Here is a 26,946-nt window from a genome sequence, read left to right as displayed (position 1 = left end):
TGTGCCTCCGTCGCTTGTGTCCAGATCACACGCTGCACAGCCGTGCTGCTCCGTCTTTTTCACGGCGTTTACGTGTTTGCGCGCGAGCAGTGTGAGCGGCTCACGAGCGATTGATGATCGGGAGCTGGTCGTGAGGTGTTAATCACTTCTCGTTACCCCACGTATACTACACGACGCACGATGAAGGCCAAAATCGGTCCGATCACTCAAAAATCGTCTCAAAATGGGCCTAAAACCGCACAGTGTGAGCCCAGTGTTAGAGCAGCAATGTTTGTTCCCCTCAGAGAAAGGGAAGAATGGGAAAAGGAAAACACCTGGCTGGAAAAAGTTAATATGGGCATGTGCAGTGAATATCAGCGCTATGTGGCCAGAAGTGTGATAATATAATTTATTTTGTGTAATAAACAACTGTAAGGATAGATGATTACAACAAATAGATGACTAATACATAAAAGTAATACATAGATGAATAATGATGATGAGTTAAGATGCGTAATCATGGGAACAAGCGGGTTTACAAACAGGAGCAGCTGATTAGCATTAGAAAAGCTGAAATAATACCTCAACTGAAGCCAATTGTACTAAATGCACTAAATGTGCACTGTTACAAGAATGTTTTTCTTTCTATTGTTTTCTATTATTTTAAGTTAAGCAGGACAGAGTTCTTTTAAAGAAAGATTTACTTATATTCTCAAAAGTTAAGCATGACAGGCTTCTGTTTAAGAAGGAGACCTGTTTTATCGTGTTAATGTTGTCATTTTGAGCTAAAAATAAATGGCTAAATGATCATTTGTTTCACATGTGTTCATATCACAAAGAATAGAATATGCATGTACTTAAATCAACTTCAAGTCAAATGGTTAAAAAAATAATTTCACACACAAAAAAAGAGCTAGAAAATTCACCACACTGGGAAGGGTGAAGACAATTGGGTCGCCCGGCCCTGGCCACGAGGTGTCCCTTATTTATTTTTCAGGGAGTTGGCAACCCTACTTGTGTAACTGAAAACCACCAGCCAGCGTCTCCCTGAATTCCTGATGTAATTGAAGGTCTTGTTAAGAAAAGGTAGAAGATCCTTTGGTTGCACACGTATTTCAAACTGGCAAAGTACACTTTTTTCAAGAAATGCTGAGGAGTGAGGACTAGCCACTTTAAAGAAGATGCTGCGATGCCTGGCCCAAAACCATCCCGCATGCATGACGAGCAGGGCTTTTAAAAAGTAAATATAGAGGTACTGTTATATGCATGTAGAGCATCTGCAGCCATTTTTCCCCTTCAGATTTAGTACTAGCATTCATACCAGCAGTGCCTCTGCTGGGAGAAGATGGCTTTTAGCTTTCATCTCAGCACTGACATCCAAGGATTTTCACTGATGAGACTTCACTTGTGTAAGTACGAACCGCAAGGCAGCGTCTCTCTGAATTCCTGATGTAATTGAAGGCCTTCTTGAGCAAAGGTACAAAGCAAGCCTAAAATATTGTGTGCTGGGAAGGTAGCATGCTAGTGGAAACAAGCTAACGTGTTTCCATGCTCTCAATGCTGCAGAAAAATATGCTGACACTGGAAAATATCTGCAAAAGCTCTACAAGCAGGAAGATCGAAACCTTGAACAGTACTTGACCCAAGGTGGTTTAACATAAGTTGGAAAAAAGGGAAAATGAGAGAAAAAGCCCAGAAAACTGGCTGAGTGAGTAAGTGAGCAGGGGAGGAGGGAGTAAGAGAATGGTAAATAAACTGACTTAGCATGAGCTGGGCTTCACAAATCTGTGAAACATTACATTTAACACGAACATAGGCTCGTTCCCCAGCCTCAGCAGTCGATGGCCACTCTTCATCGTCATTGCTTTGCTGTTTCCTTCATCAGTTACTGTGGAAGTGTGTCTGTCCTGATCCCAAATGACAATACACAAGAGCCAAAAGGCTGCTCTTACTTAACTTTTTAACTTTTGTTTGTCATTCTTTTCTGGAAAATTTGGACACGCAGAAGGTATTAGTTTACAACTTTTCGAGATTGTTTTGGTAAAGATTAGGGACTTCTTAGTCGACTAAGTGGAAATAGGGACTATTTGGGGCCCTAGGCCAGTGGGGGCACCTCGAAGGCTCACAAACTATAAGCCAGAGCATAAGCAATGTGCAAAGTTTGCAATGAGAGTAGTGAGACCTAACGGGGTCCCACCGGACTGGATTCTGTTTAAATAAACCTACTGATAACATGATAACAACACAAAGAAAATGAAGTGAGTGGAAACAAAGAGGAAGCAGAGAAAAGCAGCACAGTGGCGAGTGGAGCAGCTAATAACCATTAAATATAATGTTAAATAGCCAAATGCTGCTAGTCTAGCCTCAGCTGTGCGGGAGAGACACTCGATTGAATAATTTAACTTCCATGAGCATCGCAATATTTCTTTTGTTTACTTTGAACTTTAACATTTGTTATTGTTATTTTTGTTGTTGGATTCAGATGATATGACATGAGTTTGAGAAGCCCCTTGAGAAATTTTCCTCAATGCCCCAACATAATCAAGAATCATCACTGGCAGCATCAGTGATAATGTGGGGATTGTACTGGACTGTGGTTGTGAAAACAGAGCTTGGCCAAAGTGAGAAGCTTTTGATTTACCAGTACATCTACATTCCCATCCTCACCTGTGGTGGTGAGATCTGGGTAATGATTGAAAGAGAAAGGCTGTGAATACAAGTGGCCTAAACGAGTTTCCTCTGTAGGGTGTTTGGGCTCAACCTCAGAGGAAGGGTTAGGAGCTTCGAGTAGAACCACAGCTCCTCTGTGACATAAGAAGGCTTACCCAATCGGGTAGAGAGCTGGGGGTACACCCACAAGAGAGATTCTATATCTCTTATTATATATTTTCCTCTCGCAGAGACTGCCTTCCCTGAGGAGGAACTGGAAAGTGTTTCTGGGTAGAAGAAAACCTGGAATATCTTGCTTATCCCTCTGCCCACAGGACTGAACTTTCTTTCTGATGCCTTCATCTGCACTGACTTTACAATCTTACAGTAACCTTGAATAAACACTTTCAGGGAGAAAAATCATTCAGTCAGCCCTCACTAGCAGCTTATTAACATGCTCACAATAACTTCGACCCGTTTAACTTTGCCATGCTGCTATGGTAACATTAAAACAAAGCTCTAAGTACAGCTGTGGCTGATGGGATTGCAGTTAGCTTTCAGGTACTTGAAAACAAACTGCTGGGGTTAGAAGGAAACTCGGTACTTCTGCCTTAACTTTTTACCCCATGAAAGGCTAGTGGGAGGAACCCTTGAAAATGTTTTCTGAACTGAGCAGTTTCTGTCATATTTCATCCCTGCTTAGACACCTAAATGAAAGGATCTGCATCAGATGTTAGGGAAGGTGGTCTTTGCCTGTTCTCTGCAGCTATTCTTATGGTCAATAAAGACGTCAATAAAGCACGTCTTTATTGACACATACCAATGCGTCAGAATTTGTCATTCCTCTGAGTACCATGGGTCCTTTTTCTAAAAAATGGATCAAAAGTGAAGAACGAGTAACCTGACATTGTGACATGTATTGTGACATGTTGCTAATACTCATAAATGTTCCAAAGCAGTGCCACCAAACATGATTGCAGACTGAAATAACAATCTTCTTTTGATAGTTTTAGGTCAAAGTCAAAGTTATACTGTATGCATGCCACTGGTACTACGCTGCAACGTTTTGTTTTATTGAGTCTTGTCTCTATCGTACATAGAGTTAAGACAATAAAACAAGCAGTTCACATTCTCTATTTACTGAACTGTGTAAACCTCATCTGATTCAACTTGTTCTACTTGGATGTTTTTGCTCCGAGCCCTGACGCATTCACTGTACATTAATAACTTATTTACATCTGAGTGTCGCAACAAAAACATTAAAGACGCCACTGATGCATTATAATAATAAGAAGGTGGAGGGGAAGCACAACCTCCGCTCACTCTCACACTGGTGACACAGCAGAGGATGGCATCACGGCGAGCACGTTCATTAATGCCAGTTCAGTTGCCGCGCCAAGGGCTTTCAGAAAGTTTTGCTCAGAATCTGAGGGAGTTCTTTGCCAGACAATATATATTCTCCCACGGATTTAGATTTGAAAACAGTTTTCAAACTTTTGACTTGGTAACAGACAGATCCCTCTGAGGTTAGCAGAAGAAAGAAAGCCTGTGTGAGAGGTTCAGTCTTCCGAGAACAGAGAGCTTTATACTGTGATTGATTTTAAAGTAGGTAGAAGGTTGCTGGATCCAGTGCCTTAGAAAAGTCCCTCCTGGTATCACGAATCTGCTCTCACATCACTGTTATTTATACTTTTGAATGACTGACTAGAAAAGCTCACATTTCCTCGCTATCAAAGTTTATTTGATATCAAAAACGAGGATGCAGCGCTGAAGTAATGATGCATTACGCTGCAATGTTGTGCATTCTACTCTCTGGACACCTGATTTGGAATTCTGTGCAGCGTTTCATCGCAAGCAACACCATTTGAGTTTAGTCCATCTTCATCCATCACATTAAGATGTTGCTCAGGTAAGCTCTATCCTGACACAGTGGCCTACTACAAATGCGCCTATAATCCTGCCTGCCAGAACCAATTTGCACACCTCATTAGACGATGCCGGTGAAAATGTGTTTGCCAACATCTTAAGACAATAATCTGGAATGATTTATGAGGCTAAAACAATGAGAATTAATCTATTGTTTACTATCGTATGAAGTTAATGTATCAGAGTGGAAACTAGAAAGAGATGAATAATGAGCACCGTGAAAAGCTAAATTGTAATTTTACTAAATTAGTCAACACGCTGAAGGTAAAGGCTATTCTGTGTTGAGAATAATAACTTTAAAAACAGAAGAAAATGAAGTTAAATATGCCGCTGAAACTAGTTCCTGTATCCTATATTAAAGTCATTTTTTCACATCCATCCAACTGCTGTATTTGTTTTTCCAGAGGTGGTGTTAATTTAAAAAACCTGCTTATTAGAGATCTAAATTACAAAAGGAGACACTGATGTGTAAGCAGAGCTGAAACCACCATCAGCAACTCTCTGCCCATCAGCTGGCACCTTTGTGCCCCATCAGGACACTTTACATAACAAACAGTAAGTCAACTCTCAGCAGAGCGTTCCTCTCCTCCCTTCTTTCCCCTCCATTGGTCTGAGGCGGGGTCAAAGGAGTCTCATGGGCAGAACTGCAGCATCGGGCGCAGGGCACAAAACTAAAAGCCGCCCAGGAAAACGCACGTGTGCACCCAGCGTTGGGTAAGGTGCACTCAGCCACCCCTGAAATCGCCTCCCACATGAAAACCGTATTTGTTCAATGGGAAATGAACTGTTCTCGGAGAAACCGAGAATGCATGAATCACGATTGCTTTTGGTTTGAAAACATACAAGATTTTCTCTGTGAGCATTTCCCTTCTGCTTGGATCTGTCGCTGTGATGGCAGATTAAAGCTTACAGACAGTCACAGTAGGAAATTCCCCCATCTTGTTTGAGAAGTACTCTGAGAAAGCAAGGAATCTTTTTCTTGTACTTTTTAACAAACAGAAGTAAGAGCTACACCTTTTATTTATATTCTTTCTTTCTTTTTTAAAATTCAATCCCTTTTTTCATATAGGAATATTTAAGTTCAATCTATTGATCATTCAAATAAAGATGAACTTATCTGAATGTAAATCCTCTGCCTTATTATTTAGTTTTTACAACTATTGCATTTCTTGCTCTCTTTGCTGGGATAGTTTACTGAAATCAAAGTCATAATTACCTGTTACTACGTGTACTTTTCCTGCTATAAGACATGGTATACACAGAGTTTAGAGTGGAAACCTGAAACCTGAAAGAAATGAACCTAAAAATGATTAACAGTCATTTTAAACCACAGCAGCAGATCAGTCACAAGTATGATGAGTCCAGGAATAGAAATTAAATACAAGGATTTCCCATACATCTGCCATTTAACAACAAAAGCCTTCACGGTTGTTTACTCAGTAATATGTTATTTTGCAGTGCTGTTTGTGTGGAACCCTTAATATCTCCGGTACAGAATTCATCAAATTAGCAGCATATTAATGAGCTACAAACAGGGATGATAAGATTAGAAAATTAGTTCTGGTGGATACAAAAACTGTGCTGTGAGGAAATTTGGCTGGTAGAGATTAAACCACAAACACCTAATAATGTGTATTTATGGAGCTGCTGTATCAGGATCATCTTAGGAAATGCTTGACTAATCAAATGCACATTTAGCCGCCATAACTTGAAATAATCTTTAGCATTCTCTCACATGATTGGGGAGGAATTTTGGTCCATTTGTCTTTACAGTGTTGCTTCAGAAGTCTGGACTTACTGGGTTATTATTACAACACCTGCAACTGCAAAATAAGCCTACATCATCACGCCACCACCGCCGTACTTAACAGCTGGTATGAGGTCAAGTATGGAAGTGTGTCCAAATGTCCCCACTTTGATCTCGTCTGTCCAAAGGACATTGTTCCAGATGTGTGGGCAAATGTTCATGCCAAGACATTTGTGCCTTTTTTATTTAATGTGCTTTATAGAGGGACACTCAAACCTGGCGACCCCTTCAAACAAGCCACAGCTGTTCAGCCTTTTCCTAATTTACTTTGCCTTAACATTTAACATGCTAACTGAGGTCTGTAGACTTTGATGTAGCTCTGAGCATTGCACGGTTTGATCTTGGGGTGAGTTTGCTGGGATGTCTTGAATGTTTCTCACCTTTAGAATGATGAGCTTCAGATTGTCTGGAAATGGCGTTATAACCATTCCCAGATTGATGGGCACCAACAGTTGCTTCTCTCAGATCATTATCAATGCGTTTCCTCCTTGGCATTGTGTTAACACACACCTTAATGTGTGTGTTAACTGCACAATACCAGCACAATGCAAGGTGAATGCTGCTTTGTAGAGGTTCTCCCACTTGCTGATGATCAGTAAATCAAGTGCATTCGATCTGATTAGCAGCACCAGGTTGCTATTTATCTTTTTAATCCCTGTGGAAGCAGTGAGGGTGGAGAGAGTCAGGTGAAAACTTTAATTTTCACACAACTTAATACTCTTTAATTTCTATCTATCTATCTAGTGCTTTTAAACTACAGTGTTTTAATAAACAAAAACACTAGTTTAAAAGTTTTGGCCCTTACTCACATACAAATTAAAAGGATGGGTCCTGCAGAGCGCTGCAGCTGGACAGCAGGAAAACAGAGTCACTGATGGAAAGTAGGAAGTAGAAAGGTGGAAACAAACACTCATCTGTTGACATCTTTTCTCATCACCTATTTAGAGACAATGAATAGAGAAAAAGGCTAAAATGAAAGAGAAAGAAAGATAGAAGGGGGCAAATTAAATATTAAAGAAAAAAGAGGGTCTATTTTTAGAAGCAAGTGGTGTTGGGGGGTGTTCTAGTTGTATTATTGATGCTGCTGGGCAAGTGGGGGCTCTCTGGTTCTCGCCTGAGAGAAGGCTGGCAGAGTGTGTGTGTGTGTGTGTCTGTGGGGAGTGGTCATTGGATTAAAAAGACAAAAAATGGGGCAATAAAAGAGAACAAAATCGTCCTTTGAAGCAAAACAGTCCAATATCACATTTAAATCTGAACAGAGAGATCACTAAAAACACTGAAAGCGTTAAGGAAGGAGGCTGAGAAGTTGGGGAAAAAATAGAGATTGCTGCAGTTATGTGAACTTCATTCCCTGTAGAGAAGAGCTGGTGTACAGAAATATTTGCCTGCACTTTCTGACACGATTTTAGTATTCCACACAGATGTGATGCTGGCTTCTCTCTGGCAGGGGTTCTGGGAGGGAGCCTTCATGTGGAGGCACTGATCCTGCTCTTTTTTTATGTACTAAAGACACACACACACACACACACACACACAGAGATGTAGACACACTTATGAACAAGCTTGATACAGGACTACATTTTCAAAGCAAAGATGTTTGTGACGCTGCAAAGCACTGGTTAAAAATGCATCGACTTGGGACAGCATTTATTACCAAGTTGCTGATCAGTTTCATTTAAAAGCATTAAGGCGTGACTTAACTGTTTTTATTTTTGCATTATTTCTCAATCGCTCTCTGTGACTGTACAAAACATCAAAGATACTAACAGTGTGACTTCCTCAGATCAGACATTCTTTAGTCAAGGAAAAAAGCTTTCGTGTGTGCAATGTGCCATGCTTTCAGTTTCTCACACACACACAAACACACTCCCAAAGAGGGAAATACATGGAGAGAGGAAGCGACCTTGATGTACAGAAAAATCAATACATCTTTACTTTCCTGGCCTTATCTGCTCCCACATTACATCACAGTAATATCCCGGTTCCTATACGGCATCCTGGATCAAGCACAGCTGCATACCTGTCGTGTCTGGTGGACTTCACATACAGGTGGAAGCCTGGAGAATAATCAAACATGCGTAAGCTCGATGTGACCTGTCAAGGGATCACACGGCACTGAATAAACTTTGAAGTATGTCTGCTTTCAGTTTCTGACATACAGATTCTTGCTCACTCGAGGACCGACGGTTCTTCGGGTCCTGCCTGCGTGGACACGTTTGATCTATTTTTGTAGCGACTCCACCTGCTACACATACATAATACAATAAGGCTTCGGCCTTTCACTGACAGTGTCCTGCAATCTAAACACTTCTGTCTTCATCTTGTATTTAAAAGTGTCCCCCGAGTCTTCTTGTAAACAAACAGAAGTCATGTTCACGTCGAGCTTCTTTTAAACCCACTGTGTGTATCCAGACATGCTCAGTGAATATTCTTCTAGAGGAAAATGTAGCAAAGGTAGTTTTACATCATGCAGTGCTCCACATTTGCCAACTCAGGCAAATTATAAAACGGGCTTGTTAAGTTACAGAAAAGTAGTGGCAGCTTGTTTTGCATGCTTTAGGCTTTTTCTTCTTTATTTACTATAATCTGCAGTGACAGATTCATACTGTAACACTTTCTTAGTGCTTTAGAGTATTGTACTGTCAGCTGCCTGGCCACCACTATATATAACTTCAGTGGTCCTACATTATAATGTCTGTATTACTGTAATAAACAGCTGCACACGCTCACCCCTGTGTCCTGGATTCAATTTGTGTTCTATTTTAAACTATGATAAAATATCTTTTTTTTCCTGCATGCTACAAATGTTGTTATAGTCAGCAATGCATAAGGTGACTAGCAGTTACACTAATCAGCTATTTTCATAAAGCATTGATATACTCTTCTGATAAAAAAAATTGTAGGGATGTAACAATCCATTAAGATCTGACTTACATCCACCAAGGTCAACCTAAGATTTATTGTAATTTGTTGAAAATTGACAAAAAACCTTGTAACTGAAAAAGCTGTGATTCTTATAAGTGTGGTGTGTATTGTGAACATGTAGAAAGTATCATACAAAGATTTAAAAAATCATATTATCACATCACATTTGGCCTTTGACCTCTCCTTCAAGGTCAATAAAGTAATCTGAAGGTCAAAGTGATAAAAATGCTATGTGGGACAATTAAAAAAGATCAAAGCTTGTCAGGCGGAGTAGAACCTGTTGCCATGGGATACTTTTTGAAAATAGTTAATCAATTTTATGATGACTTTGTTATGTACATCCCAGTAACCGGTGTTGGGCAAGTTACTTTGAAAAAGTAATAAATTATAGTTACTAGTTACTTCTTCAAAAAGTAACTGAGTTACAAGATTCAAAAAGTAATGAATTACTTGAAAAGTAACTATTGCATTACTTGAAAAAAAATGTTTAACCCACTGGGTCCAGGGTATAATCGGCCATTTTTCACTACTTTTGATGTTTCCTCTACATTTCACCTTTAAAAACGATTTACTTTGCCTTGTTTGGTATCATCCTTCTCAGCACAACCTCACGTGTCTGATTTTACAATTATGTTTTTATTTTGATATACTGTATTAACACAATAGATCTAAAAAGAGACAAAAAACCCCCATAAAATCCGAATAGAAAAGTGATATTTTTACCGTAACAACCACAAACATGTTTATTGAATCATACTTCATAAATGTAATTCAAATATAAATTGTCAATTTTTAAATACTATGCACAAGTTTTGCAAACAACAAAGTTTTTTGCATCCATTTACCTTTTACGCTTTTTTAAATAACCATTTCAAACTATTTACAGAACAATCAGCTGTTCTGCATTCAGTAAGAGGCCACACAAATTATTTGTGCTGCTCCAAATATTTCTGTCCACTATAAAGGAGAACATCACAGCCTGATACCTGCAGGTCTGACAGCAGCAGGTGTATCACTCCTGTTTTCTACTTGGAGACAGCAGCTCATTGTTCTGACACACAACACAAAACTATCCACAACACTACACACTAACTACACAAGACAACATATTAACTACACACACGCTAAATATCACAAATCTCTCACATCTCAAAACTCGCCCTCTCTCTCTCTGTTGTCTATCTTTCTCCAGCCCGTTCTCTCTCTCTCTCTAAACAACCAAATGTCATGTTGCCATATCATTTTTGATTGGTTGACACGGTACATTTTTCCTCCAACACGAACGGGCTGTTTTTTGTTTTGTTTTTTTATTTTTTGCTCATAAGCAGAGAGTGCTTGCTGCGCTGTCCTTAGACAGCAAATGTGAGGAAACTATTCAGGAAAAAACACCGTGTATATATTGTTTATCATGACTGTGGTTTTACGTGGCCTATCAACACAATTTAAAAACTGGTATCTATCACCTTGTTGCTTTGTAATCTTGAAGTGGTCATGTGATTGTCTCACCACGACTACTTTATTCTTCTTCAGTCAAACAGCAGCACTCATGCGATTGTTTTGCCCCCTTAGCTCCAGGTGTTGTTCCAGAAAGTGATTGCAGCGGTTTAAAGCTGTAGCGCCCAGATTACTTACATAGTCAGCTACTTCCGTGCAACTGATATAAGATGCGTAAGCTGAAGACAGCTTCAACCGTCTGTTTGTTAAAAAACAGTAACGGACCGCATTTTCTTGTTAGTAACGGCGTTGTAACGATAGGAATAGTAATTAGTTAGATTAGTTGTTGCTGAAAAAAGTAACACCGTTAGTAACGCGGTTACTTGTAACCCCTTTATTCCCATCACTGCCAGTAACAGATTATAACCATTTAAATACATAACAATTTGAATTCCTGAATGATTGTATTAATATTTTTGGGAAAATAAAATTGACTTATGGTCAAAAAAATTTTTTTCCACTTAATATTTCTTGCTAAGTGAACGCTAAACATGAATTAGAGCTAAATAAAAAAATAATTACGCTCTAAATCGTGTCAAGTATATTAAAATGGGCAAACAGCAAAAGCACTTTTCACTAGTTTTTACTGCACTACAAACTTGACAAAGTTTAAAAAGAACAAGGAAATCAAAATTAATATATACAAAATAGAGATGGCACGATACCACTTTTTTATGTCCGATACCGATACCGATATCATAAATTTGGATATCTGCCGATACCGATATGAATCCGATATAGTGTTTTTTAATCAACAAAACTGTTTTTTAAAATATCTTGCTGCATTTTGCAAGTCTGCAAGTTCATACTCAAGTTTAAAACAACAACTACACTAAAGCTATTCTGTTATACCTGTATACAAAAAAAATATTTCATAGTTCAGCAATACTGATCAATCTAATAAACTTAAACCTACACCATCCTCCCTATTCTGGTATTTTAAAGAGTACTTAGCGTAAATATTAAGCAACCTAACTAATAGGGTTCCAACTCCCAGCAACAACAAAAATAAATAAATAAAAAATAGGGAACCACCCCTCACGCTCCACCTCATGATGCTTAATCGACGTAATCAACCTTAATTTGATGCAGTGTGAAAAAAAATGCACAGAAATCAATTATTTTTCAAGAAATATTAAATAGATTCAACATCTTTCTTCAACAGAATTGCAGACTGCACAGATGGTACCTTCCCAAAGTAAAAAGTACTATAGCTTACTAGGGTATATATATTAGACTTAATAGTCACTATGTACAGTAATTGACTTCTATTCATTTTACATCAAATTAAAACTTTGGGTGTCAGATAATTATTTATTAAAAGCTAGACATTTTAAATGAGAATAAGAAAGAAAAGTATGTCTTTGTGCCCCCTTTTCCCAGTTAATGCCCTATCGGCCCCCCTGGCTAAACTTTGCTAGATCCGCCCCTGCACAGTTACCAGCCGTCAGCTACGTAGAAAAAGATCCTGGTGTAGAAAGTAATATTAAATACATTCTAACAACAGCTTATCAAGCTTAAACGTGCTGCTGTTGTTCAGCCGCTGGTTTGCTCTTTCTGGCGCAAAGTGGACCAAAAACAAACGAGAGACAGACTCGCACAGAAAAGCCGATCAGCTGATTTAAGCAGTTTCAGATTGAAGTAGCAGCCGGAGAGCGAGAGGCAGTCGCTTGTTAAGCTTAACGCAGGAATGCTTTACAAACATTCAGAGATGGACTTACACACTTGCTTTACTTCTCTCGGGGATAACTTTGTCGGAGATGAAATGCCAGGTTGCTAGCGAAGCTCCACATGCTATCCAGACCACCGACAGGTCCCGCATGCCACAGCCGCTCTATCACGTGATGCATACTGCTCCGACGTGCTAACGTTCTGAGGTGAGTTACGGCGTGTTGCAAGTTTTGTGAGGTGCTTTCGTGATATTTAATGGATCGGATTACATTTTTTATTTTTCTCCGATATCCGATCCAGTAATTTAGGTCAGTATCGGACCGATACCGATACGTAATATCGGATCGGTCCATCTCTAATACAAAATACAATACAATTCTATTAAAAGTAAACACTGCCCAGATAGTGAGCTGCATTGGTGCAAGTAAATAATAGCTAAAGCAGTCTCTGAGTGCTTCTTGTTTATAATTATCATTATTGTTACTCCTATTATCACTTTCAGCATTTAGTCTGTATTTGAAACAGCATCTGCAAGTTTTTGTAATTTGTCATTTCTCTTGATTAACAGGCTGGAATCAATCGTCCTTCTACTAACACAGCGTGGGCGCGCTTGAATCTTAATAAGATGAAGAAGCACAACTTTTCCTTGAGTCGCCTTAACTTTTTTTTCTTTTTCTTTTCCTTTTGGCTAGGCATGATCCAGCATGATGTCTTCAGTCCCTCCTGCAGAGAAAAGGTGCCAGACAGAGGCCTTGAACAAGTCAGTCACTCTCCCTTTGTGTTGCTCAGCGAGAGTACATCCCTTCATTAGACTGCATCTCCTGACAGCGCTTCATGCTTCCACGGCTTCTTTGACAGCCGAGTGGTGCACAAACATGAGGCTCCCACCTACACAGTGCTTGTGCCCGCCCAGTTGGCTGGTCTGTGCCACAGAAACGTGCCGTGAACATATGGACTCGTGTGGAAATCAAGTAAATAATGACTAAAGCTGAGCAGAGAAGTGTGCACCGCACCAGTGAGTGATATGACTTTATATCACACTTGCATGCAATTTCTGCATTATGCCTAATCTTTTCTTACAACCCTCACTTTGGATGCCAAATAGAAACCTGCCTGTTGTGTTACCGATGATGTACAAGTAGAAAGGTGGCTCTGAAGAGGGTTCCCACTTTGATTTAAGCTGTATTTAATAGTAATAATAATAATTCACAGTTGCGGTTTAGCGGGCATCATTTTTCACATCGCTGTAAAAGGATCACACTCATGGAGGAATGGAACAGCAGGCATTTCATGTAAAGCAATAAAGGTGAGCAACATAGTGTCTGTGGAGTCTGCAGTCAGCCTCCAGCTGCACTGAAGGGATCCGAGGTGAGATTGAAATCCACTCCACAAGGCCATTTGTGATGTGGCTGTAAGAATGTGTGATGCCTAATTCATAATGTAGAATGCCTTCAGGACCTGAAGGAATACTGTGCCTCTTGCATTCATCCCAAAACAATATTCAAATTCAATAGAGATGGCAATGAGAAGACAAAGAGGGAGAGTGTTTTGAGTAACTGATGGGTAAGAGGAATTCTCTAAAGGTTTCAAGTAAAGCATCCTTGTGGAAACTAAAGTGGCCATGCTGTAGCTGTGAATGTCTACACGAATTGCTGTCTGTCTCTCCGTGTTAGCCCTGCAATAGACTAGCAACCTGTCCAGGGTGTACTCCATGTCCTCTTCTATGATGGCTAGGATTACCCTCCCACAGTTTAGAAAATAAAGGTTGGAAATTCTTAGAGCAACTACTACAAACCTAATGCATATGTGTCATTAAGCTGCACACAAACAGCTCTGCTCATCAAAGTATCCAAATCCTCAGGCCCAGGCTTAAATAACCACTGATAACATCACTATGACATCATAACAGAGCCAGAGATGACCTAATGCACCTCTTTTGACATTCAGTATAGCCTCCATGTCCACGAAAATCAAATAGACCGACTGTTTGAGCATAATATTGGTTAATTGAACTGCACAGTATTGTAAAACAGAGTTTGATGCATGATTAAGAAGCAATTTACTTAAAAATATATGTTAAAATAACTGATTCTTTTTAAGCTGGTAATATTGATCAGTTCATTGGCTGTGGTTGAAGGAGACGAAAAACAAAAAACACTGCAGGAAACAGATGCAAGCACACAGTCAGTGTAGAGGAAGAAAAACCAATAATGTCATCATAATAACTGATAATCTATAAAATCTAAACATGCCCGTGACAGCAAAGACACTCGGTGGTGGTATGATTGCATTACGAAAAAAGGCGGTTTGCTTTTTTTTTCATACACCAACAGCGGCTCATAAAGCTTTCTGTTCATATTCCAGCGCCTTCACAGTTTGCATGCATTTGACAGCAGATGAGATCAGAAGAATTAAATGATGAATGACTATACTTGTAAAATCTTTTAAAAAAAGAAAGAAATACTGATAATTCATAACAGTAATTTTCGGCATTCTGTATCAAATCACCGCGTACTCCGAGCACTCGGAAGGAGAAAGAAAAAAAAACACTTCCACGCACACACTGTAATATATTTTCTTCATCTTCTTGAAGCAGAAGCAGAATACTGCCACGTTGCGCAGATAATGATCCCGATGTCAGATGATGCATTGTATCAATTTCAGATGGCTGCTCGGCTCATGCAGAAGGAACGAACAATTAAATCACAACCTTTAATAAAACATAAGGAAAGCAATACAGTATGAAAAAACTCCATCTGCCCACCATAAGGCAAATAATCCCCATCCCACCAACACCATCACCAAAAAAAGTGATGAGAAGTTATAAGTAAAATGTCGTTACTTTAATTAGACTCTGTGGGCTTTTTTTTTTGGACTTTGTGCTGTCTGATATTTTCCTAAAAAGTAAAGTTCCTGTGACCCCAAAATGGAGAGTGTTTTCCTCCTCTGGAGTAGTGAGGATGGCTGTGGCCTGCTGCACAAAGAGGCGGCTTAATTAGGCTTTTGTTCATGGAAATGATGAAATACCTTCCAGTAATTATCAGACACAGTGGCAGTAGTGGTCACGCTAAAATGGGAAAACAGCAGAATGCGCTAACCTGCAGCTTCTTCAGGCATACAGTAAATATCTTTCCACTCTAGGTGTTCAAATGTTTCTCTAATTGGTGTGATTCAAACAGCAAGGGTTCAGCTTTAATGAAGCGGAGTGACGAGGTGATAAAGCTCTGCAATGTTAGCGTTACTTTGCTACATTAATGGGTGTGTATCTGTATAATAATCACACACACATACCTGTAGCATGTGTGTGTCGATAAAAATACACACCTCCTCTGGCCCCGGGGCCCCCTGCATTGGCTTCAGGAAGTGTTTATTACAAAAGTTTGCAAAAAGTGTGCATGTTCGCTGATATAGCCACCTACCACTCGTGTTACTGAATTGCATTTTTATTGGATCAAACTTTGCAGATGTCTGCATTACAAGCCTGTTTTGTTTTATTTTAAACTCTAATTTAAAGTTTTGAGGGCAGAAGTTGAGTTTCCACACTTGAAATTTTAAATTCTCCCAGTGTTCTTACTCATAGATGCCAAGGTTGATCTTTTTGACCTTATTACTGTTATTACTAACTCACAGCAGAAATGAGAAAATGTATTGGCAAGATATTCTTACATAAATACACAAAAGACCTTTGCCTCCAAAAATATTATTTAAATCAAGAACGGTCAAACTATGTGTGCATGAAGATGCAGACGTTGCTTTAATCGAAATAACAGTTTTAATGCTAAAATACAATTATGGTTGTTATCCTTGAAATTTTTAGCGAATAAATGTTATGCTTGATTAATTCCTGACTTCTCAAAGAGGGCCAGTGTGCTCAAATTTGGGCATAAAAATATGTGTGGCACAATTTAAAGAGAAAATAAACAGGTTTACCCACAGTATAAGAGTTACTGCAAGAAGACTTGCAAGAAACACACTTTTTCTGCTATGTTAATTAGTAATTTAAACCATTATATACACACTTTGTAGTATGATATGTTACAGTTTACTGAACTTAGACCCCTAGCATTATACAATGTCAGTGGACAAATTAAAACCAAAAAGATTATCGCAGCACTTTAGCAGAACGTAGGAAAGAGATCAGGGAGAAAAACCATATTGCACATTGACAGCATGTGCAATTACAAGTATTGATCCCCAGTGCTGGAGAATGCATTTCCTCTGTGTCTGAATCTATTAGAAGGTGAAGCTGTTCACCAGAACAGGTGGACAGAGGCCTGGCAGCACATCCCCAACAGAGCTGCAGTGATACCGAACAGGGTTGTGATAAGAGCGACTGGCAGCTGCTTGCGTGAGATTAGCATCTCCAGAGTCACTGATTGTCACCTCTCGCACAACGACTTGAACAGCAAATAAACATTTATCCAAACCATCATATTATTTCACGCACAGCACAGCTAAGTACATTACTAATTCAATAGCTGATGCAGCAGTCACAGCAAAACAGAAATGTTTACAGGCTGAACTTGTGACACGCAGTGGAAAATGTTAACCTGAGAGACTGGAAATTCTTCAAAACAACAGTCTGCTTCAAGTGTCTTCTTCGGGTTTCACATGACTGGAGGGAGGAGAAGTGGCGGGAGTAGTAGGTGAAGGGAAGAGGTGCAGCGTGTTTCTGAGGAGCTACAGAAGGTTTTTCTACTTTAAGCATATGGCTCCGAGACTTGTTTATGTGGGAAGCCCTGAATAATGAATTTATAATGAGAGCTAGACTTTGGACGTTTTGCACTGCTCTCTTTTCCCCACAGGGTAGATGATGTCTAGGTTTTTCTGCCTGATTATGTGGAATAAAGTCAATCGAAATAATAAAAACACAGTTTCACTTCTTTGTCTATTCGGCTCATTAACTAGCACATTTCGGCAATGGCTACAGCTCTGGCAAATCACTTTATTGGAAGCAATACTGATAATGAATAGACTTAGTAAAAAACACACACGCAAAAAAAAGCATTGTGGTCCATTGTCAGTAATTACATAACCAGCACAGATTTACCAGATGGCTGATATTGAAGAGACAAAAAGTTGTTTACTCACATCTTTGGCGCTGCCAGTAAAGATGCCCTGGGAGGGCCAAAGAGCGTGGCTTCATGTTGCACAACATGTATCAAAGCTTTGGGGTTTTTGTCTGTTTATATTTCACCCAAGAACCATTTCTCTGTAATAGGCCCCGTGCTTTCCACATTCTCGGCTTGGTGTATTGTGAATGCTCTAGTTGTGTTGCTGCAAGAAAATTCCACAAAAAGGTTTGATGAATTCTGCTTGGTCTCTCACAAAATATAATGGCTTTGACCACTGACCTGGATTTTCCTCTGTAACTTTGTTCATCCCGTCCCTGAAAACCTCCAGATAAGCGGCCTTCCAGTTGCAACTCTACCCGAACAGTTACATCACCTTAACATCTTTTATAACAACTTTCATTCCAAACTAAAATGCTGAAAAGAAACCATTTTCACTGGTTTCATCTTTATTTTTCATAATATCAAAGAGCGTCTATCAGTGATTAACATCGGAAAGTAAAATCGCTAAACCTCTCTGGCCTTTCATTCCACTTAAAGTAGACTCTGCTGCATTACTTAAATAGACTGTAATCCACAGAGAGAAGTAGTTCAGGGGACATTAAGTTAGCAATACACACGTAATACATACGTAAATCCTGATAATGCTCAGTTATGTCACATATTATGACACAGAAGCACAGTGATGTGACAAGTGAAAAGTGAGGCAAAGAAAGACATAAAGTACTGTGCAAAAGTCTTGAGCTGGAATTAATTTCTTTATATTTCACTTTGAAGAAGTCAGACATTGTCTTGAGTGGTAGTTCTCCAGGCTTCCTGAAAGTCTTTCAGTGTTTTTATTTTGACAAAATTTAAGGGAAACTGGACAAGTGCTGGAAAAACAAATAAAGAATATGCCTGAAAAAAAGAATGTCCATAGCAGGTGGTAGATGACCAATATCAAAAAGTCATGTCCTGAAGAAAAAGGGAAAAATCCAGCAAAGACCTGATGCAGGACCTACGAAAATTCAGCTGGACCATCGGTGGATCCATCAACTGTTTGCTGAAGCCTCATCAGAAATGATCTCTGTGGAAGAGTGCTTGTCAAGGAGACATTCTTAAGGAAGGGAAGTGGGGAGAAAAGGCTGAGTTATGCCAAATTACACAAGAACTGGACCGAAAATCCGTGACAACATGTCTTCTAGAGTGACGAATCCAAGTTTGAAATTCTTTGTTCAAATTGTCAGCAATAAGCTTGAACAAAGGTGGAGGCTCTGGCATGGTTTGGGGCTGCAAATGAGCCAGGGGTTTGGGGGACTGTGTCAAAACTGATGGAATTGTGAATTCAGAAAAGTACCAACAGATTTTTTTATCCATCATGCTTTACCATCTGGAAGGGGTCTGAACTCGGGTGCATTATCAGCCATGGATTGGCCTCCCAGGAGCCTGGGTCGCAACATTACTGAAGCAGTGTGGGACCCAGACAGACAGAGAACAGAACAGAAAGGCAGTCAACATCCAAAGAAGAGCTTTGAATGTCCTTCAAGAAGCTTGGAGAGCTACTTAAAGAAATGACAAGAAAGCTCCCTAAGAGAGTTCAGACTGTGCTGAAGCATAAAGACTGTCATACCAAATGTTAACTTTCAAGCTCATTAGAATTGTATAAACTGTTTTTCCCTTGTGTATTGTTGCCCAGGTTTCATTAAATCACTGCACCTACTTCCCAAATTATAAAGTCATGAAGTGTGGTTCATGACTTTTGCACAGCAGTGAATATTCTAACAGGACACTTTTTATTTGACTACTTGCTTGTAATCCAATAATAAAACTAACACCACAGTTATATAGCAAATGAATCATCCAGTGTTAATTCCTGACCTAAAAAAGCACCTGCAACTACAACCCAGAGACCCACTATAGATGAGAGTAATTATGGCATGACCTATTTAACCACCTCTGTCAAACATCCGTCTGTCACGTGGAGTCCTGTCTCTCCTGCCTGTGTTCTTTTTTTTTCTTCCAAAGATCAAATTTGATTTGAAAGACAATATGTTCTCGTAACTGAATTGCAGTATTTTCATTTTATTTTAATCACCAACCGAATAAAAAGATAGTGAGAAACGGGAGGGAAAATGCCCTTCCTGAATAATAGATGGGCTAAATTGCTGGGGGACAGATTATCATTTTAGAAACTGAATTATTGAGATAATTATTGCGCAGAGCAGACCACTGACTGCAAGAGCGGGTCATTGGGGATAAATAAGGAGAGTGTGTGTGTGTGTGTGTGTGTGTGTGTGAGTGTGTGAGTGTGTGAGTGAGTGAGAGAGAGAGAGAGAGAGAGAGAGAGAGAGAGAGAGAGCCTCTGAGTTTGTGGGGGAAGAGCGCTTTTCACGTTGAATTCTCACAGATCACCATGAGATAGACGTGTATGATCCAGATGACAGCGGGAGAAACAGGCTGAAACGAAAACATGAAACACGCTCTCCACGTTCAAACGAACTAAACGCGTACACGAGCCGCTCTCTTTGCTCTTGCTGATACTGTAAAGTGGTGGGAGCTGTCCCCGGTGCTGAATCTGTGGGACGGACACACACACACACACACACACACACATTATCTCTCTCTCAGCCACAAATTGCTGCAACTTTCTGATCTCTGCATCCACCCGCAGCATGTGTGTGTGAGTGTGTGCATGTGTGTGAGAGAGAGTCTTTAGGTGTACCCTAAACAAAACAAAACACAGCTGGCTCTGCTGGCACCCCGCCATGCAAAGCAACACCCCCAACTCCCAAACCACTACCATCTACAAATCAGCGTTTTCCAGATTAATATCACACGGGGAGAAATGACAAACAGCCAAAGCCATGAAAGATTTAACACGTGGGAGTCCGCGAGCGAAATGGGTTTCATCTCTTGAATGTGACGCGGATTCCGGAGCCTTTTAAACAGGGGCAGCGCGACCCCCCCCTCCCTTCCCACCGGTTGTGATGCAGTGAGAGCGGCTCTGCGCAGAACCGGGCACGCTGTATAAAAACCTGCCGCACTTGCAGAGACGGAGTACAACAACAAGGGGGACACTGGCGAAAGTCACTGCGGCTCATAAAGCACAGAATTAAAGACGATAATAAATAAAAAGTGAAGCCCGGCGCAGACGGCGACATGCGGGCCGCAAAGAGAGAAATCTGCTGGAAACTTTTTCTATTTTCCTGCGTCTTCTTGGAGAGCTCGTCTCAAGACTTTGGCGGACAGACGCAGTTCATTTGCACGTCCGTACCCAAGGATATGGACATATGCTCGGCCACCTTGCAGAACAGTGTGCCGGGAGAGGACTTGAAGACCACGGTTATGCAGCTGCGGGAGACGGTTTTACAGCAGAAGGAGACGATCATGAACCAAAAAGAGACTATCAGAGAGCTCACCTCGAAGTTGGCTCGGTGTGAGAGCCAGAGCGGCGCAGACCTCGGGGACGCGCGGCCCGGGGGCAGGAGGAAAGAAGCGGGGACCAAAAATACGATGGGGGACGTGTCCAGAGGCCCCGCGGACACTTTGACGCAACTATCACAGACTTTACAGTCGCTGAAGCAGAGATTAGAGAATCTGGAGGTAGGGCTGCAGTTTCCGGGGAGAATATAAACACTTTTGCGTACAGCTCGTTTTGCGACAAATAAGATGGAAAACATACAAAAATTATAATAAAACAATAGGTTAACAAGTCTAGATTCTTAAAATTAATTCGCAGTGTGAACATAAGATGAACATAAAAACATTCTTTGCGTAGGTTAAATTGCTCGTTCAAGTTTACGGCAGTGACCCTCCAAAATAAAATATAATCTGGAATCTGAACCTTTTTCACCTAAATGCGCACTTTTTACCCCCTGACAGCAATTCAGCAGAAGCAACAACTCGGTGCAGGCAAACAGCCTGAAAGACCTTCTCCAAAGTAAAATCGATGACTTGGAGAAGCAGGTGCTGTCCCGAGTGAACGGCATCGAAGAGGGCAAACCCGGACTCCGCAATGAGACAGAGCAGCGTGGGAGAGTGGAGTCCACACTCACATCGCTACACCAGAGGATCACCGACCTGGAGAAAGGTAAGTGGAAAGAGTTGGTGGTGGATTAGTTGTAAGCAATATGGGCTGGGGACTGTAACGAGCAAGCAATCATAAGAAAATTGATTTAAAAAATGGAAAGTCAAGAGGAGGGGGGGGGTCCAATCTAGGATAGCGGGCTACATTATTATATATCCGATTTAATGTTGAGCACAAAGCCGGTGGGACAGTGTATATCCCGCAGTTTTCAACTCCCACTCTGGCCAGATTAGACCATTTCAAACATGCACTAAGTGACCTGCCACCGCCATTTGCTCCAAGAGACACACGAGAATTTACAACATCCGCTCACTCGCTCTCTTTCGCTTTTTTCTTTTTCTTTCTTCCTTTTTTCCGGAAGAACCGTCTACGGCGATTTCTGTTAAATATAGTCAATGAGGTGCGGGCAAATATGAAAAGAAGAGATGGCCGTTAACAGCGTTACCACTCCTGTGATGGATTTAGCACGCGAGATTAAAACAAATCTGGCGCGTCACCATTGTGGATGTGTTGTGTAACGTATAATTCCCAGGAAATATTCCCAGGATGTGAGCACTAGGAATGATATATCTGTGTGGGGTAGAACACGTCCTCTAAAACGAGTTCAAGCCTGTTTTTCTGTTTCTTCTACGGCAGGTCAGAGAGAAAACAGGCCGCTGGATAAATTTCAGCTCACGTTCCCACTGAGGACCAACTACATGTACGCAAAAGTGAAAACGAGTTTGCCAGAGATGTATGCCCTCACCGTGTGCATGTGGCTCAAGTCCAACGCCTCCCCGGGAGTGGGCACACCTTTCTCCTACGCAGTTCCTGGACAAGCCAACGAGCTGGTTCTCATAGAGTGGGGGAACAATCCAATGGAGATTCTAATAAATGACAAGGTACGAGAAAAACGCAGGAAAAATCGAATAACACTCGATTTTTTTTTAGACTGTAAGACATTCTCGTTTCCACTGTAGGTCTGATAATTCCTGCATTTGAACTTTTTAAAGGTAGCAAAGCTGCCATTTCTCATCAACGACGGAAAGTGGCATCATATCTGCGTGACTTGGACAACTCGTGATGGTGTTTGGGAGGCTTTTCAAGATGGTGTCAAGAGGGGGAGTGGAGAAAACCTGGCTCCGTATCATCCCATCAAATCTCAGGGCCTGCTGATCCTTGGCCAGGAGCAGGTAAGCAGTAAGCACAGCCTGGTTTTAATGCTCCACACCTGCCAGTCGAAAGAAGCACCTTTTTAAAAAAATGTTATTTCTCATGATTTAGTAACACACAACAAATCATACATTATAGTATTTTATGTTGTATTACAACAAAATGTAAGCAGCTGGATAATTTGTATTCATTGAGCCTTAAAAATTGAATACTTTAAATTTGATAAGGTTAGAGCTCATCAAAAAATCCCACTGGATTGGCAAATAAACATCCAAATAGTTAAAGAGACTGTGGTTTCTCTTCACGAAGCAGGCTCATCATCCTTTATTAAATCAAACTGTGTTTGCCACAGGACACGCTTGGAGGAGGGTTCGATGCCACGCAAGCTTTTGTAGGAGACCTGGCAAATTTTCACATCTGGGATCGTAAACTGTCCGTGGGAGAAATTTACAATCTAGCGACATGCAGCAGCAAAGCGCAAGTGGGCAACGTTTTTGCATGGATGGAGACCAGCCTCGATATTTATGGAGGTGCCTCGAAGTGGACATTCGAAGCCTGTCGCCAGCTCAACTGAACTGAACTGCAGGGAAGAGAAGCTCAGTGGTTTTTGCTAAAACCAGTGTTGTCACGGCCTCGGTAAACTCATTCAAAAGGTCAGCCAATCTGAGGAGATTGTGTCAGTGAATAGCGTCTGGGTTGTCATAGATATTTGAAAACATCACTTGTGGGCAGTTTGATAGATATTTTACCAGATTCTCACGTGGGATGGGCCACTGAAAAATAAAAGGGGAGCGCTCCGACACCCTGTGGTGCTTGAATGCGCATCCGGGAGGAGCAGGTGATGCCATTCTAGTGAGCAGAGGTCGCCCTCAGAGACCAAAATGACAGGCCAGCATCAAAAATACAGTAAGAGGTTAATGTAGTTTTTAGAGAACAGATGTCGCACTAGTCAACAAAATGACTGAGTCCTTCATATGTCTTTTTTCTGTCTCGACTGCCAGCGATTTTCACTGTGAAAAAAGGCCAGGTGGACTTTTGTTTTTTTGAAAGGACTGCGCTCTTCAAGAGGTTACGAACTAGACAACATTGTTTCTCTGTCACTCTTCTTTCTCTAACCACACCTGCTTGACGTGATTTGTCTGAAGAATGATGTATATTTATTGCCAATGTTTGAGCCTGAGTGCCTTGGGCTGTTGAAAAATATCTCAGCACATCCATGATCATTTGCAGAGCGTTTCTGTGTTTGTATTTATTTTCGTGTAAATTATTTTCCAAGGGGGCATTTCCTGTGACACTTTAAATTGAGGAAGGGTCAGATTGCTTATGGTAAAATGCAAATCACTGATGCCAATGGCACATTTTACAGATGCTTGTACTTCAGTCGTAATGTTTCCTGTACAGTAACAGCATGTCTTAACTTCTGTAATGCTGCGTCAGCATCTATGATCTCTGCTTTTACTATTCTACCTTTGGGTTGAGGTTTTATACTGTATTGTTATATGCTTAAAGCATGGCAGCACTGACAGATGAAAAAAAGTTCTAGTTTTTGTAATAAATTGTGATACTTGAATCAAATACAGGTGTACATATATAATTATTTTTACACAAAAGACATAAAAAGTGAATTTTGAAACATTCAATTAACTATTATTTACATATGCTACAAAGTCACAACAACAGTCACCCCGAGGTGCTTTATAGACTCTATAAACTCTAAAATAATACAGAGAAATCTAATGACCCTCTACGAGGAAGCACTTGGTGACAGTGGAAAGGAAAAACTCCCTTTTAAGAGGAAGAAACCTCCAGCAAAACCAGGCTCAGGGAGGGGCAGCCATGAGCACCAAACAACAAAAGCATAACATTTTTCATGTTTAAGATCTACAACTTCTAAAAATATATAACTTAATAAACATGACAGACATTAAATGTTGCCTATATGGTGTATGTGCCATGTACGTTTAGCAAATGGCCCATTAACTTTGAACTGAATGTTTTGTTTTAAAGCTATATTCCTAGCTATGTGCAAAAGATTGCAAATATAGAACTGTTAACAGATTTTAGGGCTGGTAATTACACAACATAAATATCTCTGAACATTATTTTATTCATTGCTTAGTTATCAATTGGCCAACTGAGTTAAAACATACAGAGAAAAGCTTAATCCAAAAGTTTAGTTTTTGATTTTGGCCCATCAGGCGGCCAGATATACTCAGTTTACAGTTTAAGCAAAAAAATCTCATAATTTAAAAGGTGAAAAAAAATTATGAATATTAATGGATTATCCAGATAGTTGCAACAAATAATTTCAGGCCAAAATCTTTTTGTTTTTACAAATTTATAGACATGTTAACAGTACGAAGATAAAATGCTAGCAAGAGCAAAAAGCTGACCAGCTTAAACGTAGGATTGATTTTTCATTTAAAACACTTAACTGTCAACATAACAAAAACATCTTCAAAAGTGAACCAGAGATTACAATTAAACGGTTCTCCTCCCAAAAGGTCCCGTTACGCCTCTAAAAAGTATCCTTCTGTCATCACTCAATACAAACAAAGCAACAAAGCAGATTTATTAAAGGTTCAGTGATTAAAGCTTTGGATTTTTCAATTGATTCCCACAAAATTTGTAAGGGACCTTAAAAAATCTAAATCATTAAATGATTCTTTTTTTGTGTGGTGTTCATAAAATCCAGTACAAATCCATTTAAACCAAGATTGAATTGAAGATAAACTACGTTAGATATAATGTCAGGCACTGTATTCTGTTCTCATCATAAATATTCCTTATACAGTAATCTCACTGTCATTTACATATCATGAGGACAAATATATTATGAAACATCACTTGAAAAGACAAGAACATCATCTGTTTGTTGGACTTGAAGGATTGAACAGAGAGCATTGAGAAAGTGAACTTCCTCCAAGTTTCAAAAACACCATCTTGCTTTATTGAAGAATCAATCTCCAGGTTGTGAAGTTCAAGGAAACCTCTGCTGTTGACTGCTTACATCAGTGTCTAGACTAAAGGGAAATAACTTGTGGAAAGTATCATATAGACACGCTCATACTTGCACATGTAGTGCAAACACGTGACTGTTTCTGTCAAGTAAAGGTTGTTGCAGAAGTTATGCATCTGTCTATACAGTTTCTCTCCAAACGAATTATAGCTGACACTGCTCAGAGATTAAGTCCTAAGAGTGTTGTTTCTGAGGTCATTTAGTCCCACAGCTGTCAGGTCATGCGTCCCACAAATTGATTTCTATTCTGTATCCTTTAGATAGGGACCAGCTTTAGCTTGTACCAAGTACACAGGCTTTGCAGACAGCTACTCTGACATAAATGAGATTGGATTTCAATAACGAGCTAAAGGTTCTTCACAATCACAGGACGGGAACAGTACATCCAGACACATAATGAAACACACACAGGCATTCACACAGTATAAACTCTTGCCGCGTGGCCCCTGGAGTCTTCATTAGAAATCGACTCCTACTCTCTTACCCACATCCACCTGGCCCCGTTGATCCACAGACCACATCAGTCCGATTCAGGTCATTTTTTCTTGACCCAAATCTTGCCCCAGATATCGTCAGGTATATATTTGGTACAGCAAGATAATAGCCAGCCTGTTGACCTCTCCCCAGCTTTCCTGAGCCTTAATTGGTTTGCGTCTGCATGCACTCCACTGCAAATTAGCTCAGAGGAAATGTCAGATATAAGGCGATTCACTTTCCACCATATCTGGCTCCTCTTACTTCAATGTTTTGGCCTTCGTAAATCCATCACATGTGACTGATGATTTAAACTTTTTCATGAAGAATTATGTGTTAGTGTCCTTGTTGTATAATTGCACAGTGAAGATGCAGACAGAGCTGCGATATTTTTACAAACAGAAAATCAGTATTTGGTGATGGCATTGTAGACAACAAGGACATTCTGGTATTGGGTGCACTTCATTCAGTTCTGTGAAATTATTAAATTCATTTCATTTCATACATTTCACTCACACACTATAAACGAACATTTCTGTTCACAATTTAAATCCTAGCATAGAAGCTAAGTTTTAGATCTTCATCTAGTGAAAAGTGGCACAGAAATGCAACGATACACTTAAGGTGTGTAGAGAAATATTAATGGTTGTGGGTGTGTCTGACTCGTTCATTGGCTAACAGCTTGTGTTTTTTCCAGTCTTTAGCTGATTAG

The 26,946-nt window shown here is 40.2% G+C and overlaps 1 protein-coding gene across 1 annotated transcript; it reads left to right on the top strand.

Moving 5' to 3' along the window:
• The first annotated feature begins 20,519 nt into the window (after positions 1–20,519).
• nptx1l (neuronal pentraxin 1 like) lies at positions 20,520–24,316 on the top strand. The gene is made up of 5 exons (XM_085270775.1): positions 20,520–21,105; positions 21,385–21,592; positions 22,226–22,470; positions 22,582–22,761; positions 23,094–24,316. The coding sequence occupies exons 1-5, from the start codon at positions 20,662–20,664 to the stop codon at positions 23,313–23,315; spliced, it is 1,299 nt and encodes a 432-aa protein (XP_085126901.1). The 5' UTR covers positions 20,520–20,661; the 3' UTR covers positions 23,316–24,316.
• The last annotated feature ends 2,630 nt before the right edge of the window (positions 24,317–26,946 follow it).

This window comes from Mchenga conophoros, linkage group LG4 (assembly GCF_057382185.1).
Source record: "Mchenga conophoros isolate Kocher_MC1m ecotype Shallow Benthic linkage group LG4, M_conophoros_male_GT1.1, whole genome shotgun sequence".
NCBI lineage: Eukaryota > Metazoa > Chordata > Actinopteri > Cichliformes > Cichlidae > Mchenga > Mchenga conophoros.
This window is presented reverse-complemented; position numbering and strand designations above follow the sequence as displayed.